The 21,881-nt window shown below is 30.8% G+C and overlaps 1 protein-coding gene and 1 long non-coding RNA gene across 3 annotated transcripts; both read left to right on the top strand.

Moving 5' to 3' along the window:
• Positions 1-7,601: 7,601 nt before the first annotated feature.
• On the top strand, positions 7,602-8,026 carry LOC127748327 (uncharacterized). The gene is made up of 3 exons (XR_008010298.1): positions 7,602-7,640; positions 7,755-7,841; positions 7,925-8,026. It is a non-coding gene; the product is annotated as an uncharacterized LOC127748327 (long non-coding RNA).
• A 4,699-nt stretch (positions 8,027-12,725) lies between these two features.
• On the top strand, positions 12,726-14,342 carry LOC107491929 (dof zinc finger protein DOF2.5). 2 transcript variants are annotated; one of them, XM_016112861.3, is made up of 2 exons: positions 12,726-12,835; positions 13,127-14,342. In XM_016112861.3, exon 2 carries the CDS (start codon positions 13,141-13,143, stop codon positions 13,939-13,941), a length of 801 nt encoding a protein of 266 aa, XP_015968347.1. In that variant the 5' UTR covers positions 12,726-12,835; positions 13,127-13,140; the 3' UTR covers positions 13,942-14,342. The 2 variants fall into 2 exon arrangements, with proteins under 2 accessions (XP_015968347.1, XP_015968348.1); XM_016112862.3 differs by lacking the exon at positions 12,726-12,835 and adding an exon at positions 12,836-12,924.
• The last annotated feature ends 7,539 nt before the right edge of the window (positions 14,343-21,881 follow it).

The raw sequence follows: 21,881 nt of genomic DNA, 5'->3' as shown, positions 1-21,881 counted from the left end.
AATCTCGTAAAAATAAAAATTAGGAGCTGCAAAGGTTTTTTTTTTTTATTAAGGGCCTTGCTGTCTTTCGAGATAATTGCTAGGGATCGTTTAAGATTTTTTTTCTCTTGAATTTATTATTTTTGGCCATCATTTTTAGTCATTAATTTAATTCTTATAGCTTAATAATCTAACAATATATTTTAGCTCACACTTTTAAATATTGATGATTAATTAATAGTCAAAATAATAAATTCTTATGACTTTTTAACCTTCTTTCTAGAAAAATATTAACCACTTAATTAAAATAAAGATCAATTAATTGAGATTCAATAATTATTGTAACATTAGTCATTATCTTGCTCTCATAATTTTTTTTGGGTGTCTATAGCTCGGATTTTTTTTTAAATAAATAAAATAAATATATTATTTACAAAAACAAACGATTTGCAATATTTTTACGAAGTTGCATCATATTACTTATTTCATTTACAGTGTAAACAAAATAATTATGAACGTATTTTGTTTACACTGTAAACAAAATAAGATTGAAAACGTGGCGGCCGTATGAAGTTTGCACATATGTTGTGCAACGACTTTATTTCGTTTACAATGCAAATAAAATATGTTTATAATTATTTCGTTTACACTGTAAATGATATAAGGTCAGAAACGCCTGTATATAAGAGTTTTTACAGCACAACCAAATTCTAGAAACTGTTCATTTCTTTCACTTTTCTCCTACTTTACCCTTCTTTGATAAACTCTACGAGTCACTTAAAGATTATGGCGTGCACCGATCAGCGCGATGTAGACATTAATAGGCTGAACGACACGTGGCACTTTGTTGGAGCAGAGGACTTTTAAGTTGGTCTTGCTATTCGTTTAGTGTTTATAATAAACATGAAACATATTGCCATAGTGTGGGTACCTTAATAGAAGTAGTGTGCAGTAGATATTAGGTCTAGTAATATATTGTTCTAAGTGGTTTGAACGACCCGATAGGATGTTAGGATAACATTGACATGGATTTGGTAGGTAAAACTTTGACCTGTTCAATGTATGATAGTGACTACTTCTTCTAAACCTTTTTCTTTCGTAAATTAGCCATAATGTCTAATAGTAGTAGATATTTGGTTGTATGCGTGTATCCCAATTGCCTTATGAGAAATGGTGATAATGGATCGTTGTTGAGTATGAGAATCTTGTGTTGTTGCATACACAACGAGTTGCCTCATTGTTGGAGTCGAAGAGTCTGATATTGAATAACATTGCCGGTAGTGGGAGAAAAGAGGTCGGACGGGTAGGGTATAGGCTGCTAGCAACGATGGAAAATTGAGTTTTTCGGTTTTGTCTGTTTTGACTACAGGGCAACGAGCATGTGCGGTTGATGTTTGACATCCATGGGAGAATCATGGCCGAACAAGTGATGGAGATTTCTGCGGAGGTTGGTGATGTTGGTGGCGGTGGATCTGGGCATTCGGACTTTGTGCAGGATGATCCACCTCTCGCACTACCACCGATCCACGTTGCTAGTCCGTTGGATGACATGGACATTGACGGTGAGAAATCCGACGAGGACTATGTTGCGAATAGCAACGACAGCGATTCATTAAAAGATGATAACGAGGAGGAGTTCGTGCTAAAGACTCTGGTGGAGCCATCACATTAGTATCTTCTGCTGGCCACGCACCCATCAATTCATCTTTTTATAATTGCGAAAAATTTGTCGTAACATATTTCGTTTATACTGTAAACATCATAATATTCCACGTATTTCGTTTACAGTGTAAACAAAATAAACACGCCTCAGCATGTCAGTCTTGCTTCATTTAAAGTGTAAACAAAATACATTCATAATTATTTTGTTTACACTGTAAACAAAATAAGTAATACAATGCAATTTTATAAAAATACTGCAAATTATTTATTTTCGTAAATAATATTTATTTTAAAAAAATCCCTCTTGCTCTCATAATTTATTTAAATTTTATTTGGTTGAACTTATTATTTTTAATTATTAGTTGATTAATAATATTTAAAAGTATTGATTAAAAAAAATTATGCTAGATTATTGGACTAAAGATACGGAACTATTCCACCAACAGTAATCTCTCTAGTAAATCTCCATAATAGTTCCTGAGATTTGGGTCGTTACCCAATGTGATCCCTGAGATTCCAATTGCACCATTGTAATCCTCCAGATACGGCTCCGGGTACCATAATAGTCCCTGAACAGTTTTTCGGTGATGAGTCATGATCGTCGATCTGATGTATCACAAAGATGCCACGTTGGAGAGCCAAAACGTTGGCGTTTTGGGTTGGCGCCCCAACTTGGCAAAAACGTCGTCGTTTGGCATAAAATAAAAATATGAAACGCGCTTCATAAAAAACACGCCATCTCTTCACTTGTCTTCTCCACTTCCACCCTCTGTCTTCTTCTTTTCTTCTTCTTTTTCCTTCTCTCTTTCCATTAGTGAGGTTGAAATTCTTACACTCAGAAGATATCAAAATCAAGTTTTACTTTATCGTTCGTTTCCTCCTGCGTCAGAAACAAGAGGTAATGCATTTGTAAAGGTAATTTTTTTATTCTTTTTTTGCAATGCATGATGATTTTTGTATATGCTTGTATTGTGAGTATAGTTGGAATTATGATTTTTTTTATTCTGTTACTATGGTTCTAGGGTTTGATTAGGTTGCATGAGATGCTCTGTTTGAAAATAATGCTCTGTTACTTTCTTAGGGTTCCACTGGTGAGGTTGAAATTCTTGCACTCAGAAGACATCAAAATCAAGTTTCACTTCATCATTTGTTTTCTCCTGTGTCAGAAACAAGAGGTTCTGCCATTTGTAAAGGTAATTTTTTTATTCTTTTTTTGCAATGCATGATGATTTTTGTATATGCTTGTGTTGTGAGTGTGGTTGGAATTTTGGTTTTTTTTCTATTACTATGGTTCTATGGTTTGATTAGGTTGGGGTTTCATGAGAAGCTCTGTTTGATTATGATCATACTCTGTTTGAAAATAATGTTCTGTTTCATGGTCATGAGTGTTCTATTTGATAAAACTCTTATCTGTTGATAAAACTCTATTTCGAGCATAGAGCATCACTACCAAAGGTTTTGGAGGGAAATACACAACAGAAAAAGAATTCTCCAAGATTAACACAACCATTACCCCCATGGAGCATGTATATGTTTTGCTGTAAAGTCCTCCCTTTTGAGACAACTTCGTTTAACATGCTCATATTAGTTGGCTGCCATTTGTGTTATGAGACTAACTGTGTTAAGTTGAGCCATTATCTTAATACAATTATCTTTTAAGTTTGAACCATTATCTTAATTCAGTGCTGGCTGGTTTTCAATCACTTATGCTACCTTCTTTAGCATATTACTGTTTTAATTAATTGAGTTATCCAAGTTTACATTCCATCAACAAACACCATTCAACAGTTTCTAATACCATAATCATGTTATCATTTTTTACATATTGTTCATTCAATGAATACAAGATACACACCACCAACTCTTTTAACTCAGCCTTTACAATATAGGATAACAATTAACACAATCAATACATACACAACTAACACCAACAATTGGTTAACCAATTTTTGATTTCGGACATCTTCTTCTAATCTCCCAAGCCTCCAATCAAAGTTCATCTTCACTTCATGATTATCTCCATAAGATTTTGGTTTCTCAACTGGTTCATCCTGTCCAGTATCTGCCCACACAAAAAGCCCACACAATCTCTTTTCACTTGTCTGTAATCAAGCAAACATTTAACATGCTCAAACTTCAGGAAAGAAGAACAAGAGAAGAATAGTCAGGTAGGTAGGAGCAATCATAACAACACAAGTAATACTGATAACTCACATTATAATTGGGACAACCAAAAAATGATTTATTTGGGTTTGAATCTGTCCCAGACCACCTGAGAACTGGCCGGCAGCCGCAATCGCACCATTCCGATACCCCAGATCTTCTGCTCCTGCTTTGCGTTCTCGTTCGATGGCCATTGCACGGTGAACTAATAGAGCTTCCGGCTCTAGTGCTTCCACCACCCATCACGGATATTCACTTCCAACTTCAGGAACAACAGCAACAACAAGAATGGAAAAATAACGATGAAGAAGAAGAAGAAATTAACTTACTGAACATTTGGGAATTTAGGGTTAAATATAGAGGGAGGGACCACATTGGGTATAAATTGAAACTTTGCCAGCTCAACTAACCGTTGACATCATCCAGTGTGGCAAAATGAGGCCACGTCAGCGTCTTGCTGATGACTCATTACCGAAAAACTGTCCAAGGACTATTATGGCGTCCAGAGCCGTATTTAGAGGATTACACACTACAAGAAAAATACCCATTCAGCCACACTTTTTTTAAGCTACATTTGAAAAGCGTAGCCTATTCTATGAATAGGCTACGCTTTTTTCCGTGTTGCCTTTTTATATGAGAAAAGGATACACAATTGTGGCATCATTTAAAAAGTGTAGCCTTAGGTATTTTAGAAATCACTTATAAAGCGTAGCCATAGGTTGATATCTATAGATTCACTTTTCGTATCAAAGGAGACGCTTTTAAAGAATAGCCTATTTATTAAGTTTTGGGTGCATTTTAAAAGTGATGCCTAATGTGTCTAGAGTAAAAAATTAGACACTTGGTAAATTTTTTCCCTCTCCTCTTAACTTTTTCTCGGTGTAAAGCACACACTGTAAGCTAACACTTGGTGAAAATTTTCATTCCCTTCAAAGCTCAGAATTGAAGTCACCTTCTCAGTAGAGAAGAAAACCCTCCTGCACTCCTGCACCGCGAGAAGGAAACCCTGCCTCCTGCACCGCGCGAAGAGCTTGAAGCCTCACCTTCGCGAAGATCATCGCACCCCAGTCCCCACTCACCACTCAGCGCCACACCGATGTGAAGATCGTGAAGCTCACACCATCGTGAACCCTCCTGCACTGATCGTCGCGCGCCGCCCATACCACCATCGTGAACCCTCCTGCACTGATCTCCGCACCACTCATGACTTCGCCACTCACCGTCACCTGCGCCCTCCTGCATTGATCGTCAGCTGTGCCCTCACCATCGTCATCTCTGTGCTCATCTCGTCCTCTCTGCGCTCACATCGTCGAGAAGGTATTCTATAGATTTCCGTTTGGTTCTGAAATTTGGGTGGTTTAGAGTTCCAATTTTAGGGTTTTTAATTTGGGGTTTTGGTATAATAATCTGGTTTATATGCAATTGTGAAATGTGAATTGATGAACAAGCCATGTATTGTTGATGAATATGCATACTATTTATTTATTTCCATCCGCGTCTACTTGTTCTTCTTACCTCTGCGCATTCTGGTTCCTTTCTCCTTTGAATCTGCTGCTGCTTGTGCAATCTGATGATGAGCATTTTTTTGAATGGTTGAGTATATGGATAAATTTATTGCTTTAATCACTAGGTGCTGTGTTAAGGAAGAAACAAATTTTTTTCTGCAACCCAGCATGTTTAAGGAGAGTCGCAAGCTTCTACTACTGTCTCTGGACGAGAAATCCACAGGCTATTGTTAGGGAGATCTAGAAGATGATGGAGGCATAGGATGCCAAATGCTGACAGGTAAATTCGGAGATGAACTACATAGATATGGGGAGTAAGCTTCGCTTCTGCATTAGTGTGCCAGATACCTTGGCATGGCTTGTTTTGTTGCTATGCCCAACGATTTTTATTATTTAATTAGAAGAGTATAGAAGTTGAGACCCTGTTCTGGTTATATTACTATCTTATCTGTCGACTGATATTTGCATCACTTTACTAGCTTCTTTTAGCTTTTCGAATTAATTGTTTTAAAAGGCAATGCAATTTCATGGCGCTCACTGCCTCCTTGATTTCTAGGTTTAGCATATCAATGTCATTATTATTTTAGATCACATAGGTTTGGACTGGTTGGCTGTCATTAGATCACAGAAAGTGGTCAACTGAATAGGGTATTTACTAAAATTATTTTTGTGATAGAAAAGAATTTCAAATTTGTTTGGGGCAATATGCAAAAGAGAAGGTTGTTACTTGTTAGTGGATTAGCAACTTATTTGGCAGGTGAAAATATCCTGGTAGCTTTCTCATGTAATTTCACCTGAAATTCGAATGAGTTCTATTGCACTTTGCTACTTGCAGGGTGGGATTGTTTCGGCTATGACATTATATATGTGAATACTTCTTGGGGTAAGCCTTTCAACATCCTTTTTGACTTTTTACAATGACTTGATGTTTTTAAAACTTTTGGAACTAAGTCTGTTTTTTTATTAGATCACTTGTGTTAACAGGAAAAATCAATTAGTATTGTATATCACAGCCTGCTTTTCAACATATTTCTTGTCATGTTGTTTCTTCGAAAGCTTTTTAAGAAAGGTGGGGGCCTGAAAGTACTTAAGGTGTTTTGGATGCTAATTTTTAGTTTTGTTTGTAACCCGGTTTCCGTAAGCACCTGCTCCCCTCTAAATTCTTCAACTTGAATACCCTTTTTTTCCTATTTATTGCTTATTTTAAATTTTATTTGTGATTTCATACGTATATGTATATGCAGGATGCTGAAGTGAGGCAGAAGAAGCTTTAGTGTTATACTGATATTGACAGGTTGGTGTTCACTTTGTATAATCAAATTTATAAAAATATTACCAGAATAGAAAATATTTAGTTGTCAAGTAAAAGTGGAAGGTGATGTTTTGGTATCTGTTGTATATTAATTCATATGATATTGTAATGAAGCACAGTTGCTTCGAATTTTAGTGCTATTCTGAGATTGACATGTGCAATTTGGTTTCTTTGTTTTAGGTTAAGGGTTTCGATACTATAGAATAGGTAAATACTATAACTCATGTGCCAGATACTTTGGACTTATAGTGGCTGTCTTACTATGCGAAGCTTAGTTTTATATTAATGTGTGTGTGTATAAATTCTATAACTCGTGCCAGATACTTTGGACTTATAGTGGCTGTCTTACTATGCGAAGCTTATAGTTTTATATTAATGTGTGTGTGTACTTGTGTTGACTTTATTTGAAACAGTGAAGACTGGTCCTAACAGTTTATGGATTACTATTTATTTTTTAATTTATGCAGATCTGCAATTGGATTCAAGTTGGATAGTCTTTTAAAGCTTACTGACACTTGTGCTTCTAACAATAAGATGACACTGATGCACTATCTTTGCAAGGTATAATAACAATTGCACTATTTTTGACCTCTGCTTAAGGTCAGGTAAATAATTATTGTTCTGATTAGGGATTTTGATGATTGGAACTTTTGATTAGGGGTTTTGATTATTGTTACTTGATGTATATATCTCCTCACTGTTATAAATTTCTTCATTGATAATATTTTAAGTTTTTGCTTTCTTATCATCTTGTACTTTGTTCAAGAGTTGTTGCAGATCAAATAGCCGAGGTTCTCAACTTTTTTGGGTGAGTAAGTTCAAGCTTAATCTGTAATTGATTTCCATTTAATGACATAAAGAAAATTAGTTTACACCAATTTCCATTAGACTTTGAATATTGGCAGTTGTTCGTTTTGAGAAGGCAATCTGACCCCGACGACATTCTTTTTTTCTGCAGTCTTAGTGTAGTAATGTGCATAGGAGTAGCTGCCGGGGCTTACATTCTTACCTTATTTGCTGTAAGTTATTATATTGGTGCTATACAGCCTCTCCCCTTTTTAAATTACATTAGAGTTTCAATAATGGATCGTTCAATTTTTCTAATGTTTTTATGTGTTTACTGTTTACAATAGATGAAGTATAGACAACGTGTACTTGGTTTGATACTTGTTTCACCTCTATGCAAAGAACCATCTTGGACTGAGTGGTTGTGCAACAAGGTTCTTTTTCTATCCCTAAAACACTATCTTGTCTTGTAAAAGTAAATGTTACTTCTTTCTTATGATTTTGGTAACATATGCAGGTCATGTCAAATTTACTCTATTTTTGTGGCATGTGCGGGGTGGCAAAGGAAATGTTGCTGAAGCGGTACTATAGCAAGGTATACTTTGTGCATCCAAATTCCCTCTTTCTACTTCCATTTAGTTAGGTTGAGTTATTTGCTTTTATTTATGGTGATAGGACATTCGAAGTGGTGCTCAATTCCCAGAGTCAGATATAGTTAAAGCTTGCCGAAGGGTTAGTGAATATTTTTTGTTGTTGTACAACAACTCTATTATTTTTGCTTCATTAGTGCTTCTGATCACTCTTGCTGGTTTCATTTGTGAATTTAGTTTATTATGCATATTATTTTTTATTATAAGGCATATTATGTCCAAACTGGCAGGAGAGAGTGAAAGCAATCTGAGGAAAGCATTTGAAGAGGCTGAAAAGAATGCACCATCCATCATCTTCATTGATGAAATTGATTCTATTGCACCCAAGAGGGAGAAGACACATGGTGAAGTTGAAAGGAGGATTGTTTCACAGCTTTTGACTCTTATAGATGGATTGAAATCTCGTGCTCATGTTATCGTTATTGGAGCTACCAATCACCCAAACAGCATTGACCCAGCATTGAGAAGGTTCGGTAGATTTTATAGGAAAATTGATATTGGTGTTCCTGATGAAGTTGGTCGACTTGAAGTTCTTCGTATACACACTAAAAACATGAAGCTCTCTGATGATGTAAGTTTCATTGTCTCTTAATTTTGTTGGTGTCTATACACTCTACCAGGTTGGGCATGCCATGTTGTGGCTCTGGTTGTAGGTTGTTCATTAATTCTTTAATGTTCTTAAATTTTCTGTTGCTTAACTCTAGCGCCGCTATCCTAAAGTAGTGAAGAGTATATTTGAGATGTATGAATTTTCTGTTTCTTAAATAATAGTGAAGAGTATATTTGAGATGTATGAATTTTTACAGTTAACTTTATTCTAGTACTTTTGGATCAATATTATAGATATATTTTAGTTAGAGATAATTTTTATTATATAAAGAAATTATTTAGTACAATTATGTACTTATTTTTATTTTGTAATATTCAACTCATTTAAATAAAAATGCAGAATTATTATACATGTAATCATATTAACTATTATGTTGTATTAATAATTATTAGATAATTATATATATACACAGAAAAAAAGACCTAAGGCTACACTTATATACAGTAGCTATAGTATACAAAAAAAATAAACGAGACCTAAGGCTACACTTATATACAGTAGCTATAGTATACAAAAAAAAAGAGGGACCTAAGGCTACACTTATAAAAAGTAGCTATGGTATACAATGTGGCTACGCTTTACAAATGATGCAGTAGCGTTGAAAAGCGTAGTCTATTTTGGAAAAATGAAAGCTGAAAAGCGTAGCCTTTGGTTCTGGACAGCATCACTTGAAAAGCGTAGCCTATTCCCAAACGTCAAAAGCGTAGCCCTTGGTGCAGAAAAGCGTAGCCTTTGAGAATAGGCAACGGCCGAATAGGAATCACCCCAAAAAGCGTAGCGGTAGCCCAAAAAGTGTAGCCGTAGCCTAAGGCATCATTTTTTTTCACTTTTGGCTACACTTTTCAAGTGTACCTGAATGGGTGTTTTTCTTGTAGTGACAATGGTGCAATTGGAATCTCAGGAACCACATTAAGTAACGACCCGAATCACAGAGACCATTATGGGTATTTACTCGTAATCTCTCTTATACAAACTCTTTTTCATTGTCATGTTCGAAAGAACCACTTTGGTTACATAGTAAAACACCAATAGTCTCGCTACTGATTTTAGCTGGTCTAGCAAACACACAAATCTTGAGAAACACCAAGTATACATATTTCAAAGTGTGGGTCGCCAGGGTAGGGCTACATGCACACAAGTATTCCATCATCAGGATCTCAAAGTCTTCCCTATTGAAATAAATGTACCAATCAACTGAATGGAGTATATGAACATTGAAATAATAATAATAATAAAGAATTGGCATGGCTTGCGTTCATCACATACCAGCCACCAGGTAAGTGACTGTCTCTCTCAAAGATATTGACATAATATCTTTTAATTTGACAGGGCTTGTTGTAGCTAGCTAGTAAGAATCGTGCACATTATATATTCCTCTAATGCCATGACTTTAGCAACAACAAATTAATTAAATAATTGAATAGTACACTCTTGGTGGAAGAGGTTTTATTCCCAAAAGGCATTTGTTTCTAAGAATAAGATAAGAAAAGATACTAAGAATAAAATATAATAGGACAAGATATTGATAGATAAAGACATAAAATTTTATGTTCTTGTATTCTATTTAGTGATAAACTAAAACAAATTATGAAAATTTAATTTATTTTTATTTTTTTCATTTAAAAAATTTGAGATGAAAAATATAATAATAAAAAATATAATTATGAAAAATTAACAAAAATAATGAAAGAAAAAATAAAAAATATAAGTTGTGTTCTTTGTTAGTGTTTCCGTGTGTCAAGATGGACACAAAATACAATTTTGGTTTCAGTGTTTCTGTTTCAATGTCCTATCTCTATAAACAAACGCAATCAGTGTCTTGTAAACAAACGCAACCAAAGTTAACGCATACACCTACATACATACATTAGTGATTACTGATTAGTCTATGGATTTTAATTTGATGCGTATCAAAAATTCAATATTAGTCAATGATGATGGCCAATAGCATGCACGTATATGCAAATCTTCTCTAATTCACTACTCCTTACCATTCGCTTTTGTTTGGAGAATCAATCAACGCTTTCTGTGTCAGGGTAATACATAATACTACCATAAGTTGCAGTTATATTGTATTATATATGTTTTGTTTTATTGGAAATTAAAGCATCAGGAATATTATCTGTGATGGCAGAACTTCCATTGCTAACTGAGGATTCGTAATATTGGGTTTGTATGGTTTGTAAAAAATAAAATAAAATAAAAGTAATTGAAGGCAATAGGCGTCCCCATCACAACCAAAAGGGTACCCAATTGAACAAGATTTCACTAATTAATTATGATTAATTTCAATTGAATAATAGTATTTAAAGATTGAAGGATCTTTTTCTTTTTCTTTTTTCCATCCCATCCGCGCACTATTTGGGACCCATGGTGGCCTCTTTTTGTCGCCTCTTGTCGGCTATATTGACACCCACTTTTTTATGTATTTGAAAAACCTCTCTTACCCTTTAATTTAATTAATTTGTTCTTTGCTATGAATATCATGATCCATCGATGCTGCATAAAGCAACGCTGTATCTCATTTTAGGATGCAAAATTATTTCTTCTCTTGACTAAATTAATTTGTTTTGGTAATATATCAGCTCACGAGAGGTACAATCAATCAAATTAAAATTTTTTTCTAGCAAAAATAAATAAAGTTTATATTTCCGTTTAAATTTAATACTACAATTTTCTTAATAGACAAGTATTGTTTTGCAAAACATGCGAAAATATAATTATGGAATGATGATGTGAGCGAATTCATGTATTGCTTTCTGATTAGTTCAAGCTTAAGCACATTGCTTAATTCCAAAACATTCCAGAAAACACACCCATTTCCTCACGTTTTAAGTCCAGATTAATTGACTTACTATTCAATATTGATCATGATTTTCTCATTCATGACGAGTTGTACATACAGTATGCATAATGATGCATTGAATCCGTAGCGTTTCACTCTTCAAATTAAGCACCTTCTTATTTTAGACCATATTTGTTATAATTATCTTTTTTTTTTTGGTGACATTTGTTATAATTATCTACAATTAAAGGATCATGTCATTTATAATCACTAATCAACTTGTGTTTATGAGAATTTTAAAATAGTAATAAGTGATTTTATAAAACAACTTAATTATCTATGTAACTCTGCATGACTAAATACTTATTATATATAAAAACAGTAATGCTAAAATGATAAAAAAAAATTATCTTATTTAATATTTATTAATTTTTTATTAATAATTAATAAATAATAAATAAAATAAATTTTAGTTGTTTTTGGTTTTTTTTTGTTAACAAATATTTTTGATATAAAAATTTCACTAACCATATACAGAAATAAAATAAAATAAAATAAAATAAATTCATAAAATGAGATCATCCAATTATCAAGTAATTAACCGTTAAAGTTACATTACTTGGTGCGCTCGTCTAATGCAGTTGGTTGCAATTGAGTTGTGGTTTCAGTACGTTTCATCTTAGATGAAAACTCGAGTGCAGTCGATTTCACGTAAAATTGATAACTAGGAGCTATTAGATGATTTGACTAATTTAACTAAATTTTTATGTAACAGCTCTCAGCTATTAACTTCACGTGAAGTCGACTGCACCTGATTTTTTACCCTCATCTTATTATGAGTGATCAACCATGAAATAAAGCTTTTCCAAATTTCCAAAACATAGAATGTTTACAAGTTATTGCATAAATAGATAAAGGTAAAAAATGAAGACGACCGATCATGATAGGAGAGAATCCAATTTGATAACTTTGCAAGAAATTAAAACCCTAATATGTTAAAGCATCATGGAGAATGAAAGGAATAATGGAAAACATGGATCTGTGTATGTTAGTTACATAAAAGAATATATATAGGTTTGTGATGAATGGTCGTTGATTAGAGAAGAAAAAGATGGTTTGACAAAAGAAAGTAGATATAGCAAAGAAAGAGAAACCCACTCATTATTCCACCACGTAAATTAAAACAAAAGCAAAAGAGAAATCAAATCAAATTAATTAATTACTGCAAGGTTAATAGTCAAAAGAGACAGACACATTTCTCTTCTTCTTTTGTGATACTTTTTCTCTTTGTATCATTCATAAAGTAAAGCCAACAGATAAAGCCAACCCACAAACCAACTAAAACATTCTTTCTTACACTAAGGACCAGCCACCAGCTTCAAGGTCACTTCTCTCTCTCTCTTATTGCTTTCCTCTTTCTTTTTCTTCTATGTTCTGAGATTAGGTTTAATAATGAAAATCTTAGATTAATGGTATGTATCAAGTTAATTAATTGGACTTGAGAGGAGTTATTATTAGTATCTTTAATTTGTTCAACTTTGGATTTATATAATTTTCCACCATCTTCTCTCTCTTTCTACAAAAGGAAGTTTACACTGCTTTTCTTTTTCCTTTGCTCATGTGATCTATAATTGTGAAAAAGAAGATTATTTTTATTTGTTGTTAATATGTTAGGAGGTTGAAGAAGCATGGAAGGAATATCTGGGAATTCTTCATGCACAGCAAGGCCAGTGTTGGAGAAGAAAGCAAGGCCACAAGAGCAATTGAACTGTCCAAGGTGCAATTCAACCAACACAAAGTTTTGTTACTATAACAATTATAGCCTCACTCAGCCCAGGTACTTCTGCAAGACTTGCAGAAGGTACTGGACTGAGGGAGGCTCTCTTCGCAACGTCCCTGTTGGTGGCGGTTCAAGGAAGAATAAGAAGATCATCTCATCATCAGCTTCTTCTTCTTCTTCTTCTCTATCGTCATCTTCTGTACCAAAGGTTCCAGATTTGAACCCACCACAAAACCCTAATAATAAAATGATGCAAGGAGGAGGGCATGATCTCAATTTAGCTTTTCCAGCTATGGACAACTTTCATCATCATGCTTTGTCTGCATATGTTGAGATTCCGAAACTCGAAACCGGAGGAGGAGGAGGAGGAGGTGATGGATCTTCTTCTACTGCTGCTGCTGCTGCTGTTGCTCCAAGTTCTCTATCAGCGATTGAGTTGCTAAGGTCTTCTGGGATGGCTGCTCCTTATGTCCATTCTTCATTGATGCCAAATTCAAATGCTCTTTACCCTTCTGGGTTTCCCATGCAAGAGATTAAGCCCAGTCTTGGGTTTTCTTTGGTTGATGGTGGGCAAGTAGAGAATAATGATAATCATAATAATGGGAGGCTTCTGTTCCCTTTTGGAGTTGACCAAAACAACAAACAACAAGCTGGGAACAATTCAACTGGGTATTGGACTGGTATTATTGGTGAAGGCTCATCATGGTAATTAGTTATTAATTAAGAAGAAAATTAATGATGACAATCATGCAATGCATTCATCTCATCTTCTTAATTATATATAATCTGCTTGAAATTGTTCAGAGAGAAGCTAACACAGTAGTAGGATAATATATATGGTTATTATTAATTACTTGCTCTTAATTTGTATACATTTGCTATTTCAACAATGTGAGCGTTTTACTCTTGGTTTGTTTTTCCTTTCTTGAAATGTTTTTACATAGAGAGATAGATAGATAGATAGAAGAATAGCTGAATATAGGTCATGCTTTAATTTGCCCCAGGACATGCAACTTGTATTCATGAATTCTTCTGTCAGAAGTAGATCAATCAACTTTATTCATGTATGCTTTCAAAGATTTGGTCCAAATGACTTTTGAGTTTTGATCATGATTAAGGAAAAGACTCCGATATATATTAATTATTCAAGTTTAATTATTATTATTATTTTGGTTGAGTGGTTTGTGCGCTAGCTAGCTCCCTCTCTATGGTTACTATTTCTATCTATCTGTGCAAAAATTAGTGGGTTTGTCAGCTTTGTTATCTAAATTATCCCATCGGATCAAGATTCTTTCCAACCATGAAAGCACTTTGGTGGAATTATTCGGTTGAAAATTAGGAAAAGAAGAAAAACAACGCATGTTTTAATTAATTTGATCATGTCCGCAACAATTAATGGCGGGCTTAAATTGTGGATCACATTATTGCAAGCATTAATTATAAAACTCAAATTGACAACAAAGTTTTGTTACATAAATCACATAATTGATTAATCACAATATATATCAAAATAAACCAAAATATTTGGTAACCAAAAAAAATCAACCAAAAACAGTCATAACTTATTTTATTTAGTATTTATTTATCAATCAAAAACAGTCATAACTTATTTTATTTAATATTTATTTATTGTTGTGACAATTAATTTATCCCTCAAGCATTACCCCAAAATAAAAGCGGATTAAATTACGTACCTGCCCCAACCAAACACAAACCTAATACAATGGACGACCACTTTGAAGGATTTGTATTATTTTAATAGGAAGAGAGAGGCATGAGTCACGACACAGATCCTCAATTCCACGAGTGATCGATGATGTTCCGCTTTTAATTATGGCATGTGCAAAGACTCTCTCAAGAGCACACCCTTCTTTCGGTATTTAAGTGGGACCCTCTAAACATTCTCTTGGCCCAAGTGGAAATCATTTCCATCATTTAGGTCAATGCCTTCACATGTCCATCATCAATTAACTATTATTATTTCAATCGCCAGACAAAAACTAACACCTTTACTCATATATGCTAATCTTAATGTGTGTATGTATATATGTAATAATAATGCCTTTCTTCCCTTCATTCGGGCTTGGTCTGTACGAATATCTTTGAAAATCAAAGTGTTCTTTCCACTTTAATTATTAATTTCTTTAATTACTACCAACAGCTCTATGTTGAAACTCATATAATTTGTTGTTGCTTTAATTTGCAAGTTCGTGAATATAATAGTTTTCCTGATGAGTGGGGCATTTGTGCCTGCTTAAGTTTCGTCCTTTTGTCATTTCTTTTGCTGAAAAGATTGTTTCTTCATTTTTCTTTGACTATCTGTTTCTCATGAAAAGATAGATATTTTTTGCCGAGTACTGAAATGGTTAAATTGCTCATCACTTGTCTGGAATTCCTTCACTTTGGTATTTACTATTTACAATTATATAAATATAATAAAGACGTAATTTTCTATAATAAATATTCAGATATACTAAATAATACTAATTAATACTAATTAATTTTAATTATATTCTAACATGGCCCAACAAGTTAAAGAAAGAAAGAAGGCTAGAGCCAACTAATTATAGCTCAAATGCATGGCATAGTCTTTCCATACTCATCTAAAAGATCGTGAGTTCGAGTCTCTTTATATTCGATAAAAAAAAAACTAGAAATAAAAGAGAAACAACCCTATGTACCCTCCTCACAAGTCACAATGCAACTTCATATCTAGCAAGATCCCATTGTTGACCAAAATAATTACAAAGATAAGACCAATTTAATTTGAATGAGGGATGAACAAATTAAAGAGCTGGAGTGGCGCGCGCCCATTTGGAGGCTCAGATGGAATCCACAGTATTTGCTTATGAATAATGCCCCGCTACTAAATTTGATTGTTGATTTGTTATTATTTTGTATGCTTTTTTTTTTCAATTAATTCTATAGAAATTCAATAATACTAATACATAAATAAGTGAGAACAATGGCAAACTAGCTACTTAGTCTTAATCTATATCTTGAATAGTTTTGATAACTTAATATTTTTAAAACGAGTAATGTTAGAGAGTTAATTTTTTTTTTCAATCGCACTAAGTGTATATCAAAATGAACTATTAATATAAATATTTATTAAAATATAAATTTATTTTAAAAATAAATCAAATAATATATATTTATATACATATATATTATTAATGACTGATTTTAATATATAAATAAATAATAAATAATATTTTTAAATTTTTTTATAGTCAATATCAACTAATTTTTTTAAATTACTTTATTATATTTTAGACCATAAATGATAAATCATTAATCTTAAATCCTAAGTTATACATCTATTATATTACTAATTTTATAACTAAAATATGTCATATGTCACTCTCTCGTTACAATTGAAATCAATTTTTTTTCTCTCTCTCTTTTTCTATCTCATTCCTTCACCCATGTCTAACTCTTTTATATATTATCAATGACTAATTAGTAATTATAAATTTAATAACCAAAATGTGTAACATGACATTTTTTAATTGTAATTAAAATTAAAAATAAAATATTAAAATTAAAATTAAATACAACTATATTATATGAATAAAGCTCTATATCCAAGACATAACCCTAATCAAGTCCAAACAAGTATTTTAAATTCACGCGCGCATGTTTCGCTCCCGTTGCTTCTTTCCTGATGCTGCGTCTTCTTCTTCTTTTTCTTTTTCGTTATCTTTCTCTTTTGTTATCATCATCACCAACAATACTAATATTTTTATAACATCTTTATTCGTTCTGATTTTCTTTGATACCATTATTAAATAATTTTGTTTCATTTCTTAGTTTATTTGAAGTTCATTTGGATCAAGAAATGAAGTTGATGTGTTTTTGTTAATGATTGAGTTTTTTTACTGTTTGTTCAAATATGAACTAATTTCGGTTCATTTGCAAATTAACTGGGGTTCACTTGATGATACTGTTAAGTATTGGCCAAATTTTGTATTCTTTAAAAAATTTCGTTTCATTTCTTAGTTTAATTTAGGTTCATTTGGTTTCGTTTCGCTTGAATTTGTTGAACTTGTTCATATGTGGTTGTTTAGTTAGTTTTTGTTCAAATCTGAACTAATTTCGGTTCATTTGTAAATTAACTGAGGTTCACTGATGCTGCTATTAAGTATTGACTAGATTTTTTATTCCTTAAAAAATTTCGGTTCATTTTTTAGTTTAATTTAAGTTCATTTGGTTTTGTTTCACTTGAATTTGCTGAACTTGTTCATGTGTGGTTGTTTAGTTAGCTTTTGTTCAAATCTGAACTAATTTTAGTTCATTTGTGAATTAACTGAGGTACACTTGATGTTGCTGTTAAGTATTGACCAAATTTTTTATTCCTTAAAAAATTTGGTTTATTTCTTAGTTTAATTTAGGTTCATTTGATTTCGTTTCACTTGAATTTGTTGAACTTGTTTATGTGTGGTTGTTTAGTTAGTTTTTATTCAAATCTGATGAACTAATTTCGATTCATTTGTGAATTATCTGAGGTTCTCTTGATGCTACTATTAAGTATTGACCAAATTTTTCTTAAAAAATTTTGGTTCATTTTTTAGTTTAATTTAGCTTTATTTGATTTCGTTTCACTTGAATTTCTCCACCTCATGTTCCGTTTCGTCTTCGTCTTCTTCTTTTTCATCTTTTTTTTATTTTCTCCTTCTTATTTTATTTTTTTAAAATTCTTCTTGATTTACTATCTTAAAAGGAATAAAACTAAGAAAAACAGAAGAAAATATCAAACAAAAAAAAAGAATAAATGACTACAATAACATGACAAAAATGAGGAGTGGAAAAAACAAAAATAAAATGCCGTAACAACATCACATATTTTTCTTGGGTTTAAGCCAAATTAGTTGGACTTGATTGCCAAAAATGCATGGATGTATAGCAACAATCATATATTCATATTATATGACTAATTTAACAACTAAAATATGTCATATGACACTCATTAAAATTGAGATAAAATATTTTCTTTCAAAACTAATAAACTTTTTTTCTAACTATATCCTCTTATCTATCTCTCTCCTCTTCTCTATTTTTCTCTATCCTTCTCACTCGACACTCTATGTATAACTTATAATTCATATTTTATATTACTAATTTGACAAAGCAAAATATATAACGAGATATTCTTTCATTACAATTAAAATACAATTTTTCTCTCAAAAATTAATAAATTTCTCTCTCCTTTATCTTTATCTTTTTCTCTCTTTTCTCTCTTATTCTTTATCTTTCTCTACATTTTTGTTCTACCAAAAATAAAATTAATAAAATAATATAATTCAAATAAATTCGTAAAATTATAAAAAAATATATTAAATTTATAATTAAATACAATTAAAAATTATCTCATAGTATTATTTACATAAAATATATGATGATTATTATATGCTTACTTTTTAAACTTTTTTATATAATTTTAGATTTTTACTACTTATCTTTCTAATTTATATTTTTATTTCTTTTCTTTCAAATATTTATTGCATATAATTTGGATTTTATATATAGAGAGAGAGCAAATTTTTTTAAATAATAAAAATAAAAATTAATTATTTTTATTTATGCAACAAATTTAACATCTAACCAAATATAAAAGTATAAACATTAAATTTTTTCATGTTTTAGATAATGAATATCAAATTTAATTTTTAGTAAAAAATTTAACTATTTCACATAAAAATAATATTTAAAAACTTATTATTTGATTTTTTTATCTATAAAAATTTTAATCTCTTTAGTCAATATATATAAACTTTTGTTCTGTATGACTTTTTACAAAAGTAATTTGATTTTATAAATTTTTTATCATAATGTATAATATCATGACAAAACTAATATAATTTCAAAAAATTTATATTATCGTAATGTTATTACAAGCAAAATCACTAATTTTAAAATAAAGTTAACAAATATCAGCGTAAAGTAAATGCATACTGAAAAAGAGAGTAGGGCAAATTTAAAGTTTGGTGTAGTTGAATACCTGACTTATTTAGTATACAAGTATAATTACCCGTGTCATACACGTGAGAAGATTGAAATTATAACTTTAAATTATTTTTTTGAAATTAATTTAAATTATAATAATTTGATTAATAAAAAAGTAACATATTATGCATTGTTTTTTTTTAATTCGGTGTTAATTGGATTAATTCTAAAATAGTTATTAATCAGTTTTAATAATGTACTTTTTTCAATAAATCACATATGTATACTGAATGTGATCATAAATAATATAGTAATAATAGTTAAATCCACCAATAAATATATTAGCTATATTATCACACTATTAAACAAATTAAATATAAAGACTATTAACACTTATAAATTTATAAAATCGTACTTTCTTTGATTCGTGCGAGGGTTTACTTGTCAAATAAATTTAAAATATAAACAAAAAATATTTATAAGATGGACCTAGCATCACTTGAAAAAATCATGGAAAATAATCAACTTATCTTATCATCCATGAGAACCATTTCTACATAAGTCGTCTTGTTCTTGTCAAATTTTGTATGGGACTTTCCATAACCTTATAATTCTTGTCTTTATTTTTCAAACTTTTTCATTACATAATCTACCATACCATAGGTAACACTGTTGATAGAATCGTAATTAGTAGCCCTTAGGTATGAAAAATAATAAACAGAAGAAAATTTATGTCCGAGGTACGAATTTTTTAAATGATAAATTAAATAATTGTAACAATTCACTATTACTCCTTCTCTCTATATATATATACACTAATTATACACGGTAATAATTAGCAAATATCTTCAATGGAGATACTTACTACAGTTAGGTGAAATTTATTTCATTATATTTTATTAACCTTTATGATTAATTCAATAGAGATACTTACTCAATATATATGTTATCTACATTAATTATATGCCAATATTTTTAGAAAAGAGCTAAAAGAGGAGATATATAAATATATATAATATCATTGCTATATAGGAAGTAGGGCTGTCAAACGGGCTAGTCCGGTTCATTTAGGCCCAACCCATTAAGCCAGTGGGTTAAATGGGCTGGCCCGTTTAAGCCCACTTTATTCGCAGGCCAGAATTTTAATTTCTAGCCCGGACTATTTATGGTCAGTCCAATGAGTTAAACGGGCCAGCCCGTTTATCATTTAATTTTATTTTTTGAAAAATATTTTGACAAAAAATACCACTTTTAGGTCAAAAATCTTTAAAAATAATATTTTTTTAGTTGATAGGTCTGATTTTCATGTCGAATCGAGAGAAATATCAACTAAAAGTACTGATTTTTTTGAAAAAAATGTAAAAAAAAAATAAACGGGCCACCCATTTAGCACACAGGCTAGCCCGAAATTTAAACGGGTTTAATTTTAGAGGTAAAGTCCGTCCATTTAAATGGGTAAACGGATTGGTCCGATGAGTTTAGCCAATTTTGACGGTTCTAATAGGAGGCATACATAAATTGATACATTTTTTTATTATATTATACAACTTAAAATTGTAGTATCATGTTATTATTAATTCTAGATACTTGCTATAATTATATCAAATTTAATTATGACTCTAAATAAATAAAATATATAACATTCAATATTATTTTTTTCTTTTTACATTCAATATTTACTGTAAATATAAAAAGTAAGATAATTAATGAAAAAATATGAACAGAAAATAAAATATATTAATTAAAATTCAATTTGTTATCCAATTAATCTTGTGTCCATACGATAAAACTTTATGAAAATGTTATGAATCACAAACTTTTTTTATTCTACATAAAAAAAATACTATACAAAACTTTTAGTCGTACAAAAATAATTATAAGAATTAATTATTGATGTTGATATTAATCAGAATTAATTATTGATATCCTATTTTTTTTAAATATATTTTACCTTTTTTAAAATATAATGCATGTACCATGTAGACCTTTTATTATTATTATTATTATTATTATTATTATCCACTAATTGATATCAAATTAAATAGGTCACTATTAATATGTGCATCAACTATCTTCTAATAAAATTATTATACTTAAATGCAGATTAGAACTATATCAATTGATATAATTAGAATGATTAAAAATATTGATAATTGATACGTAGTTTAATAACGCATTGAATATTGATTATAATTAATTAATTTATATAAATTATAATAAATTATGAGATTTGAACGGCTAATTAAATTAATTAATTGATATAATTAATTAATTATAATTGATTTGCTTTGACGAATTAAATGAAATAGATTTGGAAACACCTCAAGAGCATGCCACATCAGTTCCATTATTAAATACAAAAATTCTATTTTTATATAATAGAATAGAATAGAATAAATATAATTGATATAATAATTACTATAATTGCTACATATTCTCAATCTTATCGGTTATATCAATTTAACTATATCAATTATATTTAAATTAGTAGTCAATTATTTTTATGAAAATTCTTGCTATAATTAGGTTATACTTATGAGATTATCTTGTATTAATCGTTATAATTAATTTAATAAAGATATTTATTAAGTATATATGTTATCTATATTAATTATATGCCAATATTTGTAAGAATGAGTTTAAAAAAGTGATATATAAATATATATAATATTATTGTTATATAAAAAATAGATTTAATTGATT

Source organism: Arachis duranensis, chromosome 6, assembly GCF_000817695.3.
Source record: "Arachis duranensis cultivar V14167 chromosome 6, aradu.V14167.gnm2.J7QH, whole genome shotgun sequence".
Taxonomy (NCBI): Eukaryota; Viridiplantae; Streptophyta; class Magnoliopsida; order Fabales; family Fabaceae; genus Arachis; species Arachis duranensis.
Note: the sequence above shows the minus strand (reverse complement) of the source record. Positions and strands in the feature narration are given on the sequence as shown.